Source organism: Notothenia coriiceps, unplaced genomic scaffold (genome assembly GCF_000735185.1).
Source record: "Notothenia coriiceps isolate Sejong01 unplaced genomic scaffold, NC01 NC01_scaffold00011215, whole genome shotgun sequence".
Lineage (NCBI taxonomy): Eukaryota > Metazoa > Chordata > Actinopteri > Perciformes > Nototheniidae > Notothenia > Notothenia coriiceps.
Genome location: NW_011343916.1, coordinates 125479 through 147297, shown reverse-complemented (window position 1 = coordinate 147297; position 21819 = coordinate 125479). Strand labels below are relative to the sequence as shown.

Below are 21819 nucleotides of genomic sequence, written 5' to 3'. Positions count from 1 at the left end.
CCCCCCCAACAGTCAGTAAAGAAGTATCCATGTCGTCATTGTGAGCAGTCTTTCAACTCTGCAATCAGTTTGAGAAGACATATTCGCAATGACCATGATGGGAAAAAGAAAAAGATTTACACATGCTGGTAAGATTTTGTATCTTTTGAAAATGAACAAAACACAGCCCCAGAGTGATTATCAAATGTCCCTGTAAATCATTCAAATCCACTTTTTATCTTTTTCTTTTAGGTATTGCACGGATACCAAGACAACATTCACAACAAGTTTGATGTTGAAGAACCACATCAGTCTAATGCATGGAATCAAAAATCCTGATCTTGGCCAAATGCCGAAAACAGCCATCCAGGAATCAAAAAAGGCTTTGCGCAAGGTAGCTATTCAATTGTGTTTATGTATCAAACCAATAACAGCTCTAATGGAGACAAATGTTCATAAAGGGTGTGGCTTCTGTGATTTTCAGGGGCTAGTATCAGATGGACCTGCGGTGGACTCCCGGGAGGAGGGACAGGATCGCACTTTGAGTCCAGAGGCTCCTCCAGCTAAACGTCAGAAAACTCAGTTCCGCTGTTCAAAATGTGGCTTCCTCACAGAAAGCAGTACACAGTTCAAGCAGCATATACCACAGCATAAGACTGATGAAAACACTCCTCAGTGCCTTCACTGTGGTTTGTGTTTCACATCTGTGCTGTCTCTCAACAGACATCTTTTCATTGTGCACAAAGTCAAAGGTCCCAATGAAGGGAAGAAAGAAGGCGAGGAGGACGAGGCGAGGGAGAAGGAGCGGGTTAATCGGCCAGTTAGCTCAGCAGATACTGAGGAGTTCAATGACTTGTTACCGGAGCTAATTGACCCTGAGCCGTCGCAGGCGGGAGAGACAGCGAGTCTGCACTGTGACAAGACCTCGGACTGTAACGTAAAACTGAGCGCTCACTCTCAGACACAAGCAGTCTCTCTGCGTCAGTGAGACCTCTCTGAAGCTGCTTTTAATATCTTCAGTTTAACGTGACAGTAACATGGGTTACTCGATATTCTGCATGGACGTTTTTGAGCCTTTATTTTTCTTTATTTCTCAATTTATTCACAGGCCGTTCGGTATATTTAAGCAGATCCTTAACATTGAATAAAAAGCAGTATTTTCATAAATAATAAGACAAATTCATGTTAAACTTTTGTATTATTTTGTATTTAACTTTGCATGTTGTTAATATATTCATCTTGCCTTTCAGACACAACTGCACACATATTACAGCTGAGGCTTTGTTAATTTCCTCCGAATGTTGCATCCACCCTGAGAGGAGACTCAGGAATGTCTGTTAGTGTTTAGGTTTGGTATCGGTTTAATGTAACATTTGAAGAGGTGGCTTATTGCTTTTGTAATCAATGTTTATTTTAATTGTAATTTTGTCTTAAGTATTTAATGCTAGACACTATCGCCTGAAGGGGATTCAGGTTGCCGTTTTTACGACATGACTGTTTTGCAATTCATTTTGCAGTACAAGGTTAGAAATGTATTTGCCATTTATTACAAAACAGTATATTTCTGTATTCATTTAAAAGCCGTATTTCCACATTTTTGTTCAACAGTCTCTTGTTAAACTATCCTGTGGTTAAATACAGGCGAGATGTTTTGCTAAGCAAGGCCTTCTGATGTTAGCCCACACATAGAACAACTTTGTATTTTCTATTTAAGCATTCTGAAATGCTTTTGTCTTTATGTTTATTGAACATATTTTATTTGTGGCTTCCCAGATCTGGCCTTTGTATTTTATTTAACATTTCAAAATAATGTCTTTCTTTCTTTTTTCTGTATGGGGGGAATATGGAGAGGTATTGGATGTGTGGTGCAGCAGTATTGAAAATACCTCAAATTGCCAGAATTGTATTTTTGTAGGCAAGAGAACAGTCAATGTAATGTCAAATCAGGGTACATGGTTTTGGATAATCCAGAGCAGGTGTGAAAGTGAAGTTTGGCGGCATATCAGAGATAGTGTTTTATATATCAGTACTTGTTTGATCAGATAAAGATTTGGAATCTATTATGACTTCAAAACAGATATTTCTTAGATCAGTGCTTGTGGGAACGTCTTGTTCACATTTCCTGGTTTGTAAAGCAGCACCTCTTGTTTTGTATTGAATACGTGACAGTTCCTACCTCCATGTTGATGGCAGTGATTGTTAAACGATGAAAGACTTTTATCTCAGTGCAATGTAAAAATGTGTTTATAGAATGTGTACTATCCCACATTATTCAATTTTATGAATTACTTTGGGAATGATATCGAAGCTATATGGTCATATTGACTTAACTGGCAAGAGAAGTTTTGTATTTATGTGTTGTGTAAGCTTTTCTTTATTTACCGCACTGCAGCTGTTAAACTGCAGAAACGAAAAGGAATGTCTTTTTCTTTTGTAATGCTTGTTGAAAGATATTTGTACTTTTGATACTTTGTACTGCAAGGACTTGTATAAGAAAGTAAACTGTGCTCACACGGTAGCCAATGAACCTTGGATTCAAAGCATTTCTTAAGCCATTACATCTACTCAGCATGCAGTGGCCTATGTGCCTTTCTGTAACGTTTACTTCAAAGTACTTAAAAAATAAATCGGTGCATTTAATTATACATCTGGTCTGTCTTGGGTATGCGTTGAAGACTTGCTTCTGTGTTTTAAGTATTGGATGCTGCAGAGGAAAGTGTTTATTGGTATTTGAATGTGATCATTGGTGGTTTTGCATTAAGGTCACATATTTTACAATCGTCAGAATGACACATGATTCTCTAATGTGCATCATTCATCCAATAAGAAGCTGACCACAGCTTGATGACTTCATGCCATTAGAATATTAAGCCCATCCTATCTCAGTATAACTGCCTGGCTCCAAAGTAACAGGAGCAAGGAGATTTGAATTTACCCCGCACCAAATTGCAAAGCGCACATTTGAGGAATGACAGTCACTTTGAAAAAGATCTGCAGAGCAGGATTCCTGTCTTCTTTCATTCTTATCTCATACATTGCAATGACATCTTCAATTACTCTTGATTTAACTGAGCTGAGAAATAGAATTTCAAAGGTCAAGGTGGCTCCAAGAGGCAATCTGTGGGCAACAGGTAAGAGAAAACACTTTTGGCATTATTTCATGTTTTGTTTTTGACAGTTTATATTAACATTGAAATTTCTTTTAAGGGCATTTCATGGGCAAGAAAAGTGTTGTAGATAGTTCATTCATGAAGTCTGCGTTAGAAGATGTAAACGTTCCCACTGAAGTCAGAGCTGTTAGTCCTCTGTACCGAGTGGAAGACCTGCAGGCACTGCTCTTTCAGACACTGAAAAGTGACACACAACGGAAAAAGGCTTTGGACATGTAAGTGTTCTTGTTGTCCTTATTTTTTGTATTATTGCATACATTTATCAACTGCAAGACTGATTTTCTTTTTCTTTTTTCATCCAGGTAGAGGAGGAGGGGATCATGCTTGAAGGACACTTCAACCAACATTATCATATAAAATCCTATTGATGAAGAGAATAGTTTTTGAAATCTTGTGTTTTCTTTTTGGTTTGAACATAAATATTAAAAAATGTGATTTGTACATGACAGTTTGATGCCAAGCTGCACTGCTTTGTTCTTAGTTAGTTATTGGAAACAGTGATGTACATGTATTAGTGCCACCAAATAAAAACGACTCAAAACTAGACCATGTTGTTGACATTTTTACTGAAATGCACCTTTGTATTGCAATACTCTGTTTAATTTTATTGAAAATTTGTGTAATAAATGTGGTTATTAAATGTATATTAAACAAAACATTTCTGCTAAAATTGGACAGGAATCCTGTCAGAGAACAGGTGTTGTTTTGTCAATCGTTATTGAATATTCCAATTTCAAGACATAAGCACTTCCAAACAATGTTCATATATAGAAATACTACTGTGGGCATTCTGAACAAAAAACCGAAAAAATAAAGATTATTAACCAACAAAAACAAAACACAAGTGGTCAAATCAGGAACTATGGTACGGTAAAAAATAAACAGATGTTTGACTTCCGCTTGTCATCCGAAAGTATTGCCATTACATCCGGTTGAAATCCATACATGGTTCCCATCGTAGGCTAGGCTAGTTTAGCTGCTAACTCTCAGTAGTGATCATCACAGTCACAATGCCTCTGATAGTGATGTGTGGGTACCCCTGCAGTGGTAAAACACGAAGGGCAGAGGAGCTGAAGGTGTGTTTTGAGCAGAACACGGACAGAAAGGTGCACATTGTAGGTGACGCAGCACTGGGCGTAGAGAAAAACACAGTGTATGCAGGCAAGTTGAGCTCATGTTAGCTCCATTTAGCCATACTTTCTTATTACGTACCTTTTAGTCATGTTTAAAAGTCTTCATACATGTTCACTTTGACTATGCACAAAACAGTCCATATGTTTTCTGAAACGTGTTTTATGTTTCGTCTACTGAGGAGTTTGTGTGTTGTTAACTGAGGGTTTGCCTAGCATTAAGTTAATCTTATTATACAAAAATATCATCACAGTCCTGCGACAGAGGCGCACATACGAGGATGGATATAATCGTTTTTTGTTAATTTACACACTTATGTCCCTTGGACACTTGTGTATAACATTACATTACTGCCACAACTAGTAAGTTGACTGTTAAAATAAAATGTGTCCCTAACAATTTTGATAAATGCATTAGCAAAGAAGTGCTCAGAAAGGTACTGGTTTCCACTTGTTTAAATGTCAGTAAGATAAGCAGCCAGCTTCTTCTTCCCTGTTAGGAAAATAAAATAGTGATGGATAACTTCGAATGTGCACTTTTCTTTTTTATAATGAACAAACAGTTAATTGATTATACCACATATCCATACAAATATGTGTTTGTTGCAAATAGCAAAAATTAGAGCACAAAAAAAAAAAAATCAAGAAAGTAACCTTGGACTTTGTCATACTCCTGCTGCTTTTAAACCTTTTTGAATATGTTGCAGATTCCCAAAAGGAGAAAAATGTCAGAGCATCTCTGAAAGCTGAAGTAGAGAGGTAGGTTTTTCAGATCTATCTTTTGTTTTTTGTCTTTTGTCTGTGAAGTTTTACCATTGCACACCTTTTAATCTTTATCTGCATGTTTAGGAAAGTCAACAAGGGAGACATTGTGATTTTGGATTCCCTAAATTACATAAAAGGTACATCTAGCTAACAGTAGTGTGCTTTACAGATTCAGTATCAAGACATTATGTGTTTATGCTCTTAACTTTATATCCGAAATACCTTACAGGCTACCGCTATGAACTGTTCTGTCTCATCAAACATGCACAGACACCACAATGCCTGGTAAGCATACTAAAGAAATAACTATTATTTTGTTCAAGTATCTATACATCTATGACTGAAACAGTAGTCACACAAATCAAAAATCATATGCTTTCTTTTGATCAAGGTATACTGTTTGACGTCAGATGAAGTGAGCACAACGTGGAATACCAACAGAGATGCTGCTGAGCAGTACACACAGGAAATGTAGGTGAAAAGCCCCAAACATATAGTACTATGCATTTCAGAAAGTAAAACCATTCATTGTTGTTTTAAAATGTTGCCTTACATCTGCTGTTTCTTTTGTAGCTTTGATGCATTAGTGCTGAGATTTGAAGCTCCAGACTCCAGAAACCGATGGGACAGTCCTCTCTTCACCATCCTGAAAGACGACACGATTCCATTTGAAGACATTTCTGACGCACTTTTCAAGAGAAAAGCACCCCCACCAAACCAGTCCACACAGAGTGTAAGAGACACCCATGCTGTTTTCGCTTGTTTTTTTATTTACACATGTTTACAATATTCAATAGATGTCTGTCATGCTCCCTTTTTGACTATGATGCTCATAGACATATTATTTTTCTCTGCAGCAACCATTGTCATCTTCAAACTTCCTGTACGAGCTGGACAAAATCACACAAGAAGTCTTAATGGTACGTATGTATGTGTTCTTTTGATTTCCTGGTCATTTGTTGTTTTTGCTGGTTCCACTCTGTCTTAAGAACTCTATCAAACTTTAGGATCACCAAAGTGGGACTCACACATTGAAAATAAAAATAAGAGACTGTGGAGTTATAGTCAGAAAAAATACTTGGTTAAACTTCAATTTAAGAAGCACAAAAAAGTAGTTCCAAATGTAATTCCCTGCAGTTGGGAAGATTTGTATCAATAAATCAGAATGTAAAGCTGTACTCTTTGCTAATTAATCCTGAAAATGTCAGGTCGGGTACTTGTTTTTCAGCATTTTTAACATTTCTGTTATCACAAGCCGTGGAATAGGGATTAGGAAGAAACCATTACTATTTTCTGAAGCTCATTGATTGACATCAGAATCTCTGAAGACGTGCAATCAGCAGTGTGTCCTCCCACGGTAAACGTGACATCAAGGTTACTTTGTTCTCTTAATTACCTTTGCTCCTGTAATTATCTTCCTATTTATCTCATGGGGTGTGTCTGCAAACTACTGTTAGCCAAATAGAAATAATCTCCTCTGTTCCCTTCATTTTCCATTGAGTACACCCTTTTCACCATTTTGCAACATGCCTGTAAATGAAATGAATTATAAGAACTTTTCATCACTCCATTTAAATATTCTGATCCTTTATTGCTGATCTAAAACTCCCTAAATACCCAACTAGCTGAATTTGTAAAACCCTTACTTTCCGTTTGTAATGTCTGTGATGAAAGTCATTTTGAAATTTCAGGCAATTTGTAACGCACAGAAGACAAGTGTCCCCGGGGACCTCGTTCCAGTTCCAGGAGCTACAGAAAAGATATCCTTTTGATGGACTGCACATTATCTGCCTCCTAAGGAATCACATTTCCTCACCAGCAGGAGGCAAAATACTCCACATTAAATTACTTGTTTGAAGGAGAAGGTGAATCAATGTATGTCCATCAAACAACCTTAAATGAAAGGCACAGCAGGCAATCACTGTTAAAGGTCTCGCTTGTAATAACACACTTTGGGATATGTATTGTGGTGTGGTGTGGGGAGGGGGGGGGCAGGGGGTGAAACCAAATGTCATGTATTAGTGGATGTTTATTGGCAGCTGCTCTGTGTCAGACCTTTTAAAGAAGCAAACACTTTTTTAAATGTGTTGATCAAGGCAGAAAGGAACTTAAAAGTAAATGAGGTGATGCTCTGGTCAACTTGTTTTGACAGGTGCATTATTTGTGTTGACGTCAGTGACATTCAATAGTTTATGTTCTTTCAGTGTTTTCTTCTGAAGCTTTTGGTCAGTTGGTACATTTATATGTCAACTTGTATTTAAATGACCTTGACCTAAAGTTTAACATCGAGCTCACCAGGAGCATCAACATGGCAGAGCTGAGGAAATTACGGCGGCAGTTCATCAGCTACACCAAGATGCACCCGACAGAGAACAGCGGGCACATTTCCAACATGTTTGTGCAGTATTTAAATAAGAGTCTTCACTGACATTGTTATACCATTGGCCTCTTTTTTTATTTTCTGGGACAAATAAATATATTTTATAATATTCTCTGGATGTGATGTTTTGCAATGATTCGGTCGAGTTATATTTATGAGCTTAAGTGCCAAATTGACTCCTTATGCAGTTGTGTAATATTCCAACTAGTTTACATTTGAATCCTTTTTTATTTTTGTAATGAATTCTACAAAAATTAGCTCCTCCTTATATAAGCAAGAGTTTCCCTAATTCCCCTTTTACTCTGCTTGACCTCTTGGTGACAAGCTCAACAAGTATGAATTGGTTTTTTGAAAAAGCTTCTTATTGCTGTCGGATTTGTAGCATACTATAAGTACCACTGAGTAAAGCTCTTGGAAGAAATCCCTCTCAATGATTGTGTATTATTATGTAAGAAGATTGAGGCGGAAAATGATGGGAAAGCTTTTTTCCAATTATTTAAATAATACAAGAGTTCAGTTCAACAACAATATTTACAAAAGTGCAAGATTATAAGATATTGATTTTATTGAAAGAAATGCCATAAAAAATAAACCTTTAAAACAAAGTTTATCTCACATTGCCAAACATGAGGCAACAAGCGCTGTAAAATATATAGTAATTCAAAATATAATAATGATTTTGGTTTGATACAGTTACAGAGTCTTTTTCTCCAAAGCAACAGCGGTGCCAAAGAGTCTGTCCCAGTGGCTGAAGAAAGGAGCGTAGTTGCTGTTCGGCTTCTGGTGGTGCATGTCGTGAGCCGGTGCCCCCCCCAGCAGACCAAAAGGCACGAGGTGGTTGAGACTCCATGGCAGGTCATAGCCTATGTGGTCCTCCACAGACATCCAGATACTGAAAACTGTGACACACCATGCGGTCAATGGGTGGCATTTCAGAATAAGGGGGTCCTGGTTGCTCCAGAGTCCGATTGTCATCAGTTCTGTGGGGCTAAGGTGCTCAGTGGACCATGAGAAAGGCACCATGTATTCATGGTGGACTGAATGAATCCACCTGTAAAGCTGGGGATGCTTGTGATGTACGAAATGCCAAATGTAGTACTGTGTGTCAAAAAGGAGAAGTATTGCCAGTCCGTCAATGAATACCTCATACAGGTTAGGAGCATCCTGGGGCAGTATTGGTGCAGGCAGTATGCACATGGTCATTATTACAGCGGGCAGAACAAAGAATATGTGGTTATAAAGTGCTGTCATTAAGCTCTTGAGCATCATTCTCACTGTTGGCTGCCTGCCTGCTTGGATCTTGTACTGATAGAACAAAGGCACTCTTTCTCCCAAGAGGTCCAGTGCAGCAAAAGGTATGCTGCAGAGGAAATAGCAGGAGGCGGCGAGCAGGACAGGGAAAAATGGAGAAGAGATGAGAGGCAGATGTTGGAAAAGCAAATAATTCCAGAGTGGCTGCAGAACACGGTCGCCCTGATGGGGCTGGAGCAGCTCCTCACTGATGTTCAACATCTCGCTGTGGTACCACTGAAGGCAGCTCAGGCTCAACAGAGTTACTACCATTTTTATAGTTAAGGTCATTGGAAGGGGATCAGTCACTAGAAGATTAACAAAAGCTCTAAACTGTTAAACCGGTACAAAGTGTGACGCATGGAAGGAAGGAGGGCAAATTGTGAAAAAGTGAAATTTGACCCAATAGCTTTGTTTCTAATCTGATTTGCAGAATTGGCTCGTTTGGCTTTACAGATATTTATCAGAATTTTAAAAATGAAATGACCAAACAACTGCTTATTTAAAGTGTTGGTAAACACAGGTAATGGTATGTGTCAACACTAAGGAAAGCTTAGCTTAGCACTTAACTCCTTGATACCTTAAGCTCATACATCATGAAATGGGGAGACACAACTTTAATAACTTAAATCAGCATCTATCTCTTTTCTTGCACTGTCAATCTACTAGAATTGATCTTGTTATCTTTTAAGAAACCTTGTAATCTGGATATTTTGCCTACAGGCATTTATTTAGTACTTATTATGTTAATCTGATTATAATATGTTAAACATAAATAACACAGTTAAACCTTGAACATGTTCCTGATTTGAATACAAAATCACAAGTCCATGCAGACGAAAAACCAAGAACACTTCTCACAACCACACTGAATGATCATCAACATGATTTATTGGGGACAATTCGCAACCATTTCATTGAAATCATGCATGTTTTAATGTATTTTAACAAATCAATGCAGAAATGCTCTTCTTCACAACTACTTCTTCACACTGACAGCTTTCCTGGAAATCGTTTTGTTGGTGTTGGCATATTTATGTCGATCATTTCTGAAAAGAAGAAAAAAGTCAAAATTAAACCACTGAAATAAACACTCTTTTTGAACAGTTAAAACTACTGCTACCGTTGTGTTTTAATAATAACAATATTGAGAAATGTGGACCTTAGTGTTGTTAGATACATTTACCTGCTCATTTGAACTTTGCTTCTGCAGCCCAGTCCCCCCTCCCAGTGGCTGGTGCGTGTGCCTCTCGTCATCATGCTTCCACAGCTGCTGCACGGCTTTCCATTGCCGTACGGCTACAACAGACAAATGATGTCAAATGAAATGAAATTCAGAGCCTTATGCATTCATGTTTTCAGACACTGACTGTTATTCTCCTTTCTAGTGATGCCTTGAAGGTTGGTGACCTAGGATATTAGACTGGGCTGTTTTCTTGTCAGCGAACTGAGTCTAGCAGTATAAACTATTTCAGCAATTTCCCTCTGCAAAAATAAAGTCTTAGTATCTCAGTGGTTACAGGTCACCTGTTCTTTGGCACAGTAGCCACAGATCATTCTGGTGGCTAGTTCCATAGGGTGGTCCTGGTCCTCATTATGGCAACCATCACAGGGGTAAGCCCGTCCGCAGCATGGAAACCTGAGTGCACAGTCAGGGGCACAAAGCTTTCAACATACTATGCATTTTCTTTTAGAGCTTTGATGTGAAATGAGATGGGACACAGTTAGGATGATACCTTAGCCAGCGATGGCTCTGTTTGTAATGTTTGCATGATCCTTTTTCTGGCAGCGGCTTCCCTTTCTGCACAGCAGGATCTCTTATCGTCTTATTATAAACAGGACCTGAACTCGAACCTACACAAAGGGAATAAATAAACATATTTTCATTGGTGGTCTGCAGGTATACGTTATTACATATGTATAAAGCTCCGATTTAAAGGTTTGTCGTTATCTAGCATAACATTACGAAATATTTGAAAGAGAGCCAACAGCTGATCCCTTTAGTAGTACAGTGGAGCGCTGACCTGTTTTGTTGGTGCGTGGCTGGATATACTGGAATCTTGTGCTCTCTGCCAGAATACTGAGTTTACTTTGGCAGTGTTCACAATTGGACTCCTTTGTTTGACCATAGCATACATTCTGAAGGAATGGAAAAACAAAAAAGCCATTTTAGAGAAGTCATAGCTTATCAAGACCTTTTTCAAAAATGGTGCTTGTATGTTCCATCACCTGCACGGGGCTCTCCTGGGAGCAGCTGAGGCATCCCACTATGAGATCACAGTCCTGTAGCACAAGGTCAACAGGCGCAGCATTGTGGAGGTCCAGGTACCCCAGGACATCGCTGTAATGGTGCAGCATGCAGGGCCTGAATGCAGCATTGATGCTAGCACTGCACTTTTCACACTGAGCCGTGCAGGGGTTCCTTCCAGTCAGGGTCAGGTCTGCAGTTACCTTACACCTGCAGACAGCACACAAACAGTCAAGATTTCAAGATTCAATTCAATTCAACAGTGTAGATGTCAATGACAACCTTAGGTCACAGGCTCATCCAACGGTGCAACGTAATAAAAACAGACAAAATAGTGAAAATAGTGCAAGTAATACAAATAAAATAGAATACAAATAGTGCAAGGAGAGTCTAAGTAATTTGAATATTATATATTAGATACATATAATTTGTAAGTTGCAGACGGATGAATGTGAACTTTCAAAAGTTCAGGTGTTTAACAGTTTTCAGCTATCAATTGTGTGTTATTCTCATTAAAACGTTTGTAGCTCTTTGTTCTTGCCTGTTACATTGAAGACAAACAGTGATTTGATGGGCCACTACGGTGGCTGTGTTCTCGCCCAGCATCAGTCCCAGCAGCTTCACCTCGGTGCCTCTGCGGGGATCACTGATCTTAATGTTCTCCACCAGGCGCCCGGCTTCCTCTTCCTCCTGCTGCTGCCCTCTATCACAACCTGAGCCATCCTGCTGACCCATTATTCCTCCCTCCTCAGTTTTCTCCCCCTCTGTGTATTCCAGCTTTCCTTCATCACTGTCATCCTCATCTGCAGCAGCGGTGTCAGATGAATCGTTCCCAGATCTTTCACACACTGTTGCCTGGAGCTCCTGGTACGATATGAACTGCAATCCAGCTTTTTCTAAATCAACGTCTTTCTTCAACTGCCAAAACATTGAAGAAAATGCATTACATGAAGGAAATAGTTATCTACAGGTTCTTTGGGTACATTTAAAAGGGAAAACACAAAATGTCCAATCTCCCGTTAGTCTCACCTGCCGGGCTCCCTCAGTGAACAATCTCTCCAAACTACGATCCAGCCAACGAAGAAAAGGCCGGAAGAGCAGTTCTACCTTTCCCATCAGCTGGTTGGTTGCATGCTTAGCTTGAAGCCACTGCAGTGATGCTTGCTGTACATGCCTATGTAGACAGGGATGTGGGTACATGTCAACACCAATCACTCTGTATGTTAAATATTTAAACAAACTGTACTTGCTGTACCTTGACATGATTAGGGGCAGCTCTTGATCCAACGGTATGTCCAATGTGAAAATCTAAAAGAATGGATCAAAGTGATGAGGAAGTGTTCTTTTCATGTCAACCATTTACAGTATAGTGTACACAGTATTACAAAGTCTGTAAAAGTAAGCAGTGGTCCTTACCTCCTGGGGGTAACTTTCCGGGAAGCTGACCATGATGTCGACTGCTTTCAGATCAAAAGGCTATAAGTTAAACAAAGAGTTAATACAATAAAGAATAATGTTTTTCCATTTCTTTCATTTATGTATTTCATGTTTAACGTTTTATGGTTGTCAGTGGCTAAGAAACACCATAAGATAATTGTGGAAAAGCAAATATATCTTTCTAAATTATTTATTTTGAAATTAGTCCAAATAGTTTAATCAGAGATTAACTGAATAGGCTTAATTCAATCTCATTTGTGTAGTTCAATTGATATAAATCACAAGCCGTTCAGTACGTATTACAAATCACACTTGCTAAGTAAAGTTGCCAATGGTGATGTCACAGTATAACAGGAATGGTTCTTGATTTGGTGTTAGGATTTAGAACTGTTTTTCTAAATACATTCTCCCTCACAAGACGTTTTGTTCAACTAATTAAAACTGAGCTGTACTGTATTATAGAAGTAAAGTGCAGGTGGGGTTTTTGCTCTAAGCTTTCAGGGGAGAGAGGAGAAAGTAGGTGAAGGAGAAAGCTTACCCAGTCTGGATCAGTGGCCTCTACAGTCGCTCTGTAATAGGTAAGCATGCCATCACTTCGTTCCTGAATAATCAGCTGTTCTTTGGGAAACCGCTTCTTTAACTGATTGATCTCTGTGTCTCGTAGCTGCTTGGTCACATCCTCTGTAAGGTCACACAGCTTGACCTCCTGGAGAATGCCTGGACGGGGTACGGGTGGCATCCTCTGCGCAGGTCTTGGGTAATTACCAGAAACAGTCTGGTCATCCTCTTGAGGAAACTGTGGAGGATGCCAGAAGCGACACCTGTCTTCCATGCTGCAGTGGCCTGAGATAAAGTAGCGACAGGGACGGCGGACAGAGGCCGGACCAACCCTGGAGTTACTATTCTGAGCAGGCCTCTTCCCCAAATGTCCTCCAGGGACGTCTGAGTTTAGAAAGGTGACATCTGACTGACTGGGTGTCCTGATGGTTTTCTTCTCATGAGCTTTGACATCATCTCTTATATGTTGGAATCTGCATTTCTTCCCATAATTGCATTGTCTTCCTTGAGAAAAGAAGCGACAGATCGGCTGTGTATTAAGCGCAGGCGCTGAATCACCCAAATCTTCCTCACCGTTCTCCTTCATTGTTATCACCTGTGAATAGCATAAACACAGATTATCCTCTACTTCTTTACATGTAAACACTATATATAAATGCATATGGATTTGGAGTCACTCGGTCTTAATATCATGGAAGTAATAGGAAAGAATGTGAAACTTTCCAAAGAAAATCTGTGAATTTTCCTTAAAATATTAGAAGCTACTTGCAGAATCCTTATAGCAATAAAATCCAAGAAAAAGAGCCATGTTGTACTTGTATATATGCAATACATATATATATATATATTTAAAATCAAGACACATTTGTCCAGTGTAGTTATACAATGTATCTATCATCACTAATCAAAATGAGGTGTGCCATAAGACGTTATACTTTTTTAAGCATCATTTTCACTAATATGGGAAAGTAATCATGGAGGTATTTAAGATAACATTAAAGTGTAATTCAAACAGTAATTTATTGAGAATCTCTAAGGGAATTATGTATAATATGTATAAATCTAGAATCGCCGATACGTTTTAGATTGGGTTCGGAGCCTACTCTCATAACAACATAGGCATTCTCCTTTATTGTTTAAAATAGCTTAGCTAGCTAAGTTAAAATTACTTTAAATACACAAGAGGATCTGCTCTTACGTTTATTCAGTGAAATAATAAGACCAAGGGTTAAAGAAATACCGTTTTAAAGTCGCCTTACCTGCTAACTGTCAGGTTATTGCACTTTCAAATGATACAGGAAGTTGTATACGTAATTACGTCATGGATGTGTAAAGAGAAAGTGCGACAGAAATGACTCCGAATCGATTGGGGAAACAATTTTCTGCTCGTTTATATATTATATAGAAAAGTATATGTAATGAGTATGAGAGATATGTTTACAAGCTCCCCGGAAAGGTCCTTAAAAGCGCATATACATTTGTTTTGTCGCCCTCTACTGTTTGGGAATGTAAAATTAAGTGGGTGAATTTTGAAGAGGGTTAAAGTTCATTCTTGACTAGACTTTAGACTAAAACAACTATATTATTCCTTCAAGGGGGAATTTGTAGTAGGCCTACAGCATATTAAACAATATGACAAATTGTAGAAACAAACAGACAGAATTACAAAGCAGAGACAACAGCATATAGCCAGTCATGAACATCCATCAATATATATTGTATTTGGCAAATCTTTGAGATAACATGACATAATAAGATGTATCCAGGCAGAGTCCGGTTCGCTGTCAGCCTGGTCAGGTAGACCGGTGGCACAGATCAGACTGCCACAATGATCTTCCTACAGGTCTTGACAATTGTTCCTTTGGATCTATTTAGCTGTTCTGGATCATCTTGCATGATCTTTATAGGAAATAGATTAACTTGCAGAGCACAAACCGACTTAAAACATATGTTGGTTTAAAGGCTGAGGTTCAAAGTTCATTCTTGTGGAACACAATTACACCATAACATAGCTGTTCTAAGACATGTCTTTAAGCCGATTTATAGGTCGTTTCATAACATGTATCTCCTATTTTTCATACATTGATATTAATATGTTTTTACATTTGACATTAAATATTGTCCAGATTGCATACTTGGTTTGCATAAAATAGTTTTGCTGGTAAAATATGTAGTGCAATACATAGTACTTTTAACTGGACCAAACAAATAGGAACTATAATATACATTCTATAAATTTTGATGCTTATTTTGTGCAATGTTATTATTCTGTGGTGATATTCAAAGTGTGATTTTTGTGTCTCTTTTCTGACCTTTCCTTTGTTTGTTCCAACTGTGATCATTCCAGTGTGTATTTGTGTAAAGGAAAAATAAACTCCACTTGAGCAGAGATTTGGCACTAAGAAAGATACAATTGGATTTTAATAATACTCCCCTTACTGAAAAATGTATAATGTGGGGAGCTATACGTTACCAGTCACCCATGGAGTATGAATAGTTTGTTGAAATGTTGCACCCGGTTGTCACTTGATAGCAGAGAGTCAAGCAGACACCGATGGGACAAAGTCTTCACCCATTGTCGCTGTTTCTGTCTGGAACATCGACATTCCTCAGACATTTTAATATTCACTTAGTGGATGTTGCAGTAACCAGCGTAGATCTTTGGATGAGATGCCTAGGAAACTACTCTTTGCTTGTTTGTGACATCATGGGAGAAAGATGGGCCTGGGTCCAGCAATTGAAGATCCAACCTAGCCGTCGTCCTACAGCCATCTTTCTCCCATGATCCCACTGCTGCACTGTGCAGGGGGTCACCTTGTACAACCATGTGTTTCTTGTGCTCCCAGCATCAGTGGCCCAGTGGACATGGAGGCCCCCTGTTGATCTGTCAGAACAGGCTCCCTCCCTGCTGGAGCTAATTGCTGGGTTGATAAGCAACCTCCTCCTCACTTCCAATACTTTATCTGACAACTGCTCCATCACAGGATCCACTGGCTGTATGCAACTTTCCATGCTATCCATCATGAATACTCATCTCCCTTTGCTTTAGCCACTCAGTGCCTGGGTGGCTGGGAGCTGGTCACAGTGGGCTTTTGGACCACTCTCCTGAGAAACCGCATGCTCACTACATGGGTCTTCATGGTTGTGCATGTCTACGTTTCGATTGAGGATCACTGTGGCTATGATTTCCCTTGGTCCACATCCCACCTTATCCCGCCTTATACCATTTACGGCATTTATGGAGTACCCAGCTAACATGATGTCACTTTAGTCACTGGGATAGGATATTTGGTACGCATGCTGATTTCAGCTTCTCTACTGCTATAAAGTAAACTGCTTTACTATTGGTAGCAGCTAGTGATAAGCTTGTATATGTCTGTTTGTTTTTTCCAAACCATGTGGATGGTCAAATGTGAAGAATTGAGACTTTAAAATAAATCTACATTTTTACCTTGCAATGAAAAGGAGTCGTGTCACTGTATTGTATTTAGAAAAATCTTTACATAATCATTTTAACTATGTGCACAATATAGTGTCCAAACAGTATGAACCTTCGTCTCATTTGTTTTACTTTCCTAAACCAGTTAACAGAAAAACGACTGCAATGTTTGTTTGTTTTTGGCAAAAGGGGCAGTATCTTTAGACTATTTCAATTGTTTTAATTGTTCTTAAATCCGGTGGGGCTATTGATATTCAAGTTGTATATGTATATTTGTAAGTTATATTTATCAATGATTTATTCAAGCTTTATGTAAATTGAAACAATACCAGCATACAGTCATGATATTTAGTGAATAACTTTTTTCCTTTTTTAACTATAAATCACCGCTGACACGCAAATCACATTTATTTTCGAATTCATGTAATCAGACCAGTGATCTCTTAGTGGTGATACTGATGATACAGTATACTTAAAATGTTTTATGTATAAGGGAAAGCAGGTGCAAATGGCACTATATTTTTCCACCACTAGATGTCAGAAGTGCTGGAAGTTCTCCAATTGCCAGTTCAAAGGGTTAGATCATTTTTACTTTAATAGTTCTCAATAGTATTATATCAATTATGGCTATAAGTTGACAAGACGAAACTACTGTAATTGGTTTTCCCCCTATATTTATTCTAGAACATTTTTAAACATTATACATTTTGTATACAAATAATACATGTATATAATAAACAAATACAAACAAAAAAGACATACATTTTCATAATTAAATTTTTATATTTGTTAAATACACAATTCGTTTTGATTACCTTTTTATTCAAAAGGTTTTTAATAGTGCTAAGATTGTTTTAATTCTTGGTCAAATTGTTCAAAATTTGGTTTGGAGTCAGCTAATTTCTTTTTATGAACAAGACATTTCCCCAAATTGCTTTTGTGTTTGTATTGTTGGCACCATAGATTGTATAATGGCACTCATGGATGTATAAAGAGAGCGGTGGCACTGCCTGCGTCTCCGCGCCGGCGCAGGCCGATCCAGTGATACAGTGCTGGAATGAGCGGTGCAGCTGCCCGGGACATGTCAGAGTAGAAACCTGCAGTCAGACTCATTTCCAACACGTACTGCTTTCAACCCCTATGCTGAAGATGGGACAGTGCGGCATTACCTCGTCAAAGACCGTCCTGGTCTTTCTCAACCTGATATTTTGGGTGAGTTTGGAGGTTTAATGACGTGGAGGTTTTTTAAACGTGCGTCACTCGCTAGTTGTGTGCGGCAATGCTAGCTGTTTGTAGCTATGGTAGCATATGTGTGAGTGAAGTCAGCTGTTGGGCTAGCTGAGGCAGCACACCTTTGTTTATCCAAGGAGGGATTAGTTTGAGGAAGTTATGGGAAAGACTTACGATTTTCAAGATTTAATGATTTAAGTCGATGTTAATTGGAGCACCTTTCACTACGTTTTACAGTTAGTAAATGTAATGTTTGTGCTTAATACAAATTTGTAAAAGTGCTCCAGGCTACTCTATATAGGATACTTATTCAACTCCTCTACATTTTGGATGCAATAATGTAGGCTACTATGTTTATTTGAAATGTTTAGTTACTAGTTTTATTTATTGTGTTTATTTCTTTTGTCTTCTCTCTTAACTATTGTACCTTAATGTTGATGTAAAGCACTTTGAATTGCCTCTGTCTGAAAATGTGCTATATAAATAAACTTACCTTACCATAGTAACATATTTCAATTATGAATACAACATAATATATAGATGTTGCAGCATTTTGAAGTGGAACTCATTTTAAATCAATTCTAGAAAAATCACATGCAAATGTTTTGCATAAAGTGGAAATATTCAAGTACCTAAAGTTTGTACTCGGGTAGAATTGTGTTCTAGGTCACTTTCCACCACTGAGGATAAGTGTTATGTCTGTAATGATAAAGGCCTATGGTATGCTGCTGAATGTTAGATTCTGACAAACAAACAATATACATTCAGAAACCAATCACTTAATGAAATGTTGATGTTTATTTCACCCTCAGGCTGCCGCTGGTATCCTGTGCTATGTTGGAGCCTATGTTTTCGTTACTTTTGATGACTACGATCACTTCTTTGAAGATGTGTACACCCTCATCCCAGCAGTGACCATTATAGCAGTTGGAGCCCTCCTTTTCATTATTGGGCTGATTGGATGCTACGCTACAGTGAGAGAGAGCTACTGTGGTCTTACAACGGTTAGTTAATTAGTTTATAGGTTTAGCATGGTAGATTGGGATACTAAAGCATTTAAGTATTGATGAGTAATCAAAGATAAACTTTGAAACATAATGAAGAGAAGAGTGGGGCTTAAGGATGCATTAAAACAAGGCATAAACATGTAAAACCTGATAATTGCTTTGTGTTATTTTACATAGAGTAAGTCGTTAGTGGTTGTATTCTGTATAACTTGAACATGCCAAAGGATATGACAACCCTATTTTTACTTGTATGCATGTAAAGTAAGTGTCTGTTGTCTCACATTTTGAAATTCAATCCACAGTTTGTTGTCATTCTCATGCTGGTTTTCTTGACGGAAGTGGCAGTGGTGGTTCTCGGATATGTTTACAGAGCAAAGGTGAGAAAGTAAAAAAACAAGACGGCACATGTTTGTTTTTCTTGGCTTTATTTGAAGCATAACCTGTAACCCCGTAAGTCTTCCAGCTAAATGGACTGCATTTATATCAAATAGTCCACCTATTAGGGAAGGAAAAACTGTAGAATTACAATCATGTTCGTATGTGAGATGTGTCATCAAATGTCTCACCCTTCTTAACCATTGGCAGGTTGAACATGAAGTTAATGTTTCTATCAAGAAAGTGTACGATGAGTACAATGGCACCAACAGCAATGCCCAGAGCCGTGCCATCGACTACATTCAGAGACAGGTGAGTCGGATATAATGATACTATTGTTTAATTCTTTTAGTCTTATCCTGAGTAAGCAAGTATTTGACAGTAATTTTTCCATTGTTTGTGCATTTTTACAGCTTCAGTGTTGTGGCATCCACAATTACTCAGACTGGCAGAATACACAGTGGTATAAAGAATCCAAAAACAACAGCGTACCCATCAGCTGTTGCAAAAATAACGTTGTAAGCTGCACGGGGTCCCTCACTCGCCATGCAGATCTCTACCAAGAAGTAAAACAACCTTTACATGTCACGTTTTTCTTATACCAAACACTTCTTACTTTAAAGAGGATTCTGTTGCTATAGTTTTGTATATTTGAACTTATTCTGTGTGTGTAGGGATGTGAAGCTCTGGTTGTGAAAAAGATGGAGGAGATCATGATGTATGTCATCTGGGCTGCCCTGACATTTGCTACCATCCAGGTATGTCCCTTTTTATACAACTTCGCCAGCTCTCTGTAGAATCTGTATTTTTATTTACTGGACCTTTGCCATATTGATTTAAATCTATTGGTTCTTGACTAACAGGCTCTGCGTTTTAAGTAGTGAAATCATTTGATTAATGTCAGCAGCATTATCATTGTGTTTTTAAAACAAAGGTACTTTCAGTATGATTAACAAAAAAAACACATTAACAATTCTACTTGCCTGAGAAGATCAATATTACCCTCAAGGTTGTCTGAATAATATAAGGCTACAGCCAACCGCCTAAAATTAGCTTAGCATAAAGCTTATGTCTTTCTAGTTTTTTTGTCCAAACTAAGCTAACAGTCTCCTGACTCCATCTACATATTTACCATTCAACCATGAGTGGAATTGGTCTATCTCTCAGCAGGAAAGCAAGGAGTTTATTTCCCAAAATGTTTGACCGTTTTTTATTCCGCTCCTTTTCTTTTTTCCGTCTCACTATTGGTGTTTTTATATTATTGATTCCAAACAAAATAGCTTGAGTAACACAACTACAGTGAGACTCCACGAGGCCCTAATATTTCTGAAGCGTTGTAACTGATCAGCAAAAAAGAAGATTTGTAAACCCCTACTAAGTTGTCTTTCTCTTACTTCTAGATGCTGGGGATGTTGTGTGCCTGTGTCGTGCTGTGCCGCAGAAGCAGAGATCCTGCGTATGAGCTTCTTATTACTGGGGGCACCTATGCATGAAGGAAAACACATTTCTCTCCATAACAATCACTTTCAGAATAAACATGTGTCTTTGGTGACAGCATACAAACAATCTATTACAAAACTAACCCTAATCACCAACCACACTTAGGTTACATATTTTACCTGTTTTTCCCAAAAAAGCTATAGATCAAATTCTTTAATGGTCACTGTAAATGAGATGTAGAAAGCATTCTGTTGCTCTGAGGATGGCACAAGGGCATGACACCTTTTATTGTATACAATGTATGGAGTAAAATGTGGACAGGGTCATTTCCTCATGTTAGTTTGCACTATGTGTATGGCTTACAATATTTTATATTTCAACCTATCCTGTACTTCAATGACATTTGAATTAAATACGTTTACCTCCACGATTACTACTGCTACTACCGTTCTAAGTCTACTACTATAACTATTATAGCTCAGTTTAGTTGAAACCTCAACTTTTACCAGCAGTTTACTGTCAAGAAAAAATCACCTCAACAGCCCAAGTCAGTCGCAAATGTGTGCATGCAGCTTTATGGGTTTTTCCCCCCATCAACATTTGGGATTTTTAGTAATGTCTTCTTAACTCAAGCTGAACTTTGTCCTACAGCTGTTGTTTTTTTTTCTCCACAGTCCACTGAAGGTAGTTTTGGAATTTTGATTTGCTGTTCTGTAACAATAGCGAGACTCAAGACTGTAAATAAAATGTTGGAAAAGTTTGAAATGTAGATGTGCATTTACTGATTTAATGTTTGGATTTCTAAGACATACATTCAAATATTTACAAAGATCTGAAATTGCTCCACCAAATAGTTTAATTCTTTCTGTCAAGACAAAGCTCACATTCACTGGCTGCTGTCATTGGAAGAACTCAACTTGGTCCCAGAGAAGAGAGGTCAAAGTTCAGGGGTTTCCCTTATTTATTGAGGTTTTGGTCAGAGTTAAATCTTTTATGTTTTGTAACTATATGTCTTCAAAAATGAGGTTCTAGGTTACAAGGGGCTCAAAATATAATGCATGCATATTATATATAAGCTTAAATCACTAAATGAAGTTGTATCTCCTTTCGGAACATCTGGTTACCACCAAAAAAACATTGCTGACCTTCATATTAATAGACTCGTCTTTGTTTTATTGATAGACACTGTTTGCAATGTATCAGCCTTACCAGAGTAACCAGATACGTTAAAACCAAATAGAGCTGATAACTCAGCCACCTGATCTAACAATAGTGCCTCGTTACATTCAGCTGTTTTATATGGATGGTTTTGGTCTAATGCTTTTCTAATCCAAATTAAACTTATCTTAAAAAATAAAGCAATAATGCAAA

General features: G+C 38.2%; 7 protein-coding genes across 8 annotated transcripts in view; 5 read left to right on the top strand and 2 right to left on the bottom strand.

Annotated features, from left to right (window-relative positions):
- The window catches only part of znf592 (zinc finger protein 592), an 8657-nt gene extending 6033 nt beyond the window's left edge, over positions 1-2624 (top strand). The window contains exons 7-9 of the mRNA XM_010772478.1: positions 13-128; positions 232-373; positions 464-2624. Coding sequence (XP_010770780.1) covers positions 13-128; positions 232-373; positions 464-967 — 762 coding nt within the window. The 3' untranslated portion in view covers positions 968-2624. The remainder of the gene's footprint in view (positions 1-12; positions 129-231; positions 374-463) is intronic.
- A 304-nt stretch (positions 2625-2928) lies between these two features.
- Positions 2929-3661, top strand: nmba (neuromedin Ba). The gene is made up of 3 exons (XM_010772477.1): positions 2929-3110; positions 3187-3364; positions 3452-3661. The coding sequence occupies exons 1-3, from the start codon at positions 2948-2950 to the stop codon at positions 3453-3455; spliced, it is 345 nt and encodes a 114-aa protein (XP_010770779.1). The 5' UTR covers positions 2929-2947; the 3' UTR covers positions 3456-3661.
- A 373-nt stretch (positions 3662-4034) lies between these two features.
- Positions 4035-7983, top strand: kti12 (KTI12 chromatin associated homolog). 2 transcript variants are annotated; one of them, XM_010772476.1, is made up of 9 exons: positions 4035-4310; positions 4987-5038; positions 5129-5181; positions 5274-5329; positions 5436-5515; positions 5618-5777; positions 5902-5964; positions 6736-6804; positions 7329-7535. In XM_010772476.1, exons 1-9 carry the CDS (start codon positions 4160-4162, stop codon positions 7470-7472), a joined length of 828 nt encoding a protein of 275 aa, XP_010770778.1. In that variant the 5' UTR covers positions 4035-4159; the 3' UTR covers positions 7473-7535. The 2 variants fall into 2 exon arrangements, 1 of the variants encoding a protein (XP_010770778.1); XR_798470.1 differs by having other exon boundaries at positions 4049-4225; positions 7329-7983.
- A 134-nt stretch (positions 7984-8117) lies between these two features.
- Positions 8118-9504, bottom strand: ch25hl1.1 (cholesterol 25-hydroxylase like 1, tandem duplicate 1). The gene has a single exon (XM_010772480.1). The coding sequence runs from the start codon at positions 9003-9005 to the stop codon at positions 8118-8120; it is 888 nt and encodes a 295-aa protein (XP_010770782.1). The 5' UTR covers positions 9006-9504.
- An 85-nt stretch (positions 9505-9589) lies between these two features.
- On the bottom strand, positions 9590-14391 carry LOC104946603 (uncharacterized). Its single transcript, XM_010772475.1, has 12 exons — positions 14217-14391; positions 12938-13552; positions 12379-12438; positions 12218-12270; positions 11992-12136; positions 11504-11880; positions 10944-11172; positions 10739-10853; positions 10451-10568; positions 10242-10353; positions 9901-10013; positions 9590-9763 (listed from the first exon to the last, which is right to left on the bottom strand). Exons 2-12 carry the CDS (start codon positions 13541-13543, stop codon positions 9694-9696), a joined length of 1998 nt encoding a protein of 665 aa, XP_010770777.1. The 5' UTR covers positions 13544-13552; positions 14217-14391; the 3' UTR covers positions 9590-9693.
- On the top strand, positions 13932-16289 carry ch25hl1.2 (cholesterol 25-hydroxylase like 1, tandem duplicate 2). The gene is given in 4 exon segments (XM_010772479.1): positions 13932-13937; positions 15764-15902; positions 15905-16216; positions 16219-16289. Coding segments are annotated over 4 exon segments (528 nt in total).
- A 1121-nt stretch (positions 16290-17410) lies between these two features.
- tspan3a (tetraspanin 3a) lies at positions 17411-21217 on the top strand. Its single transcript, XM_010772474.1, has 7 exons — positions 17411-17608; positions 18439-18630; positions 18936-19010; positions 19219-19320; positions 19422-19574; positions 19683-19766; positions 20409-21217. The coding sequence occupies exons 1-7, from the start codon at positions 17537-17539 to the stop codon at positions 20499-20501; spliced, it is 771 nt and encodes a 256-aa protein (XP_010770776.1). The 5' UTR covers positions 17411-17536; the 3' UTR covers positions 20502-21217.
- The last annotated feature ends 602 nt before the right edge of the window (positions 21218-21819 follow it).

Bases quoted from the DNA above. Each gene is read 5' to 3' on its own strand.
- nmba (XM_010772477.1), top strand. From the start codon at position 2,948: ATGACAGTCACTTTGAAAAAGATCTGCAGAGCAGGATTCCTGTCTTCT. The intron at 3,111-3,186 runs GTAAGAGAAAAC...ATTTCTTTTAAG, and splicing joins AGGCAATCTGTGGGCAACAG to GGCATTTCATGGGCAAGAAA.
- kti12 (XM_010772476.1), top strand. From the start codon at position 4,160: ATGCCTCTGATAGTGATGTGTGGGTACCCCTGCAGTGGTAAAACACGA. The intron at 5,182-5,273 runs GTACATCTAGCT...AATACCTTACAG, and splicing joins TTCCCTAAATTACATAAAAG to GCTACCGCTATGAACTGTTC. The intron at 5,778-5,901 runs GTAAGAGACACC...TTTTCTCTGCAG, and splicing joins CAAACCAGTCCACACAGAGT to CAACCATTGTCATCTTCAAA.
- ch25hl1.1 (XM_010772480.1), bottom strand. From the start codon at position 9,005: ATGACCTTAACTATAAAAATGGTAGTAACTCTGTTGAGCCTGAGCTGC.
- LOC104946603 (XM_010772475.1), bottom strand. From the start codon at position 13,543: ATGAAGGAGAACGGTGAGGAAGATTTGGGTGATTCAGCGCCTGCGCTT. The intron at 10,854-10,943 runs GTGATGGAACAT...CCATTCCTTCAG, and splicing joins CCCAGGAGAGCCCCGTGCAG to AATGTATGCTATGGTCAAAC. The intron at 10,014-10,241 runs GTGACCTGTAAC...TGTCTGTTGTAG, and splicing joins GCTACTGTGCCAAAGAACAG to CCGTACGGCAATGGAAAGCC.
- tspan3a (XM_010772474.1), top strand. From the start codon at position 17,537: ATGCTGAAGATGGGACAGTGCGGCATTACCTCGTCAAAGACCGTCCTG. The intron at 18,631-18,935 runs GTTAGTTAATTA...TTCAATCCACAG, and splicing joins GCTACTGTGGTCTTACAACG to TTTGTTGTCATTCTCATGCT. The intron at 19,575-19,682 runs GTAAAACAACCT...CTGTGTGTGTAG, and splicing joins ATGCAGATCTCTACCAAGAA to GGATGTGAAGCTCTGGTTGT.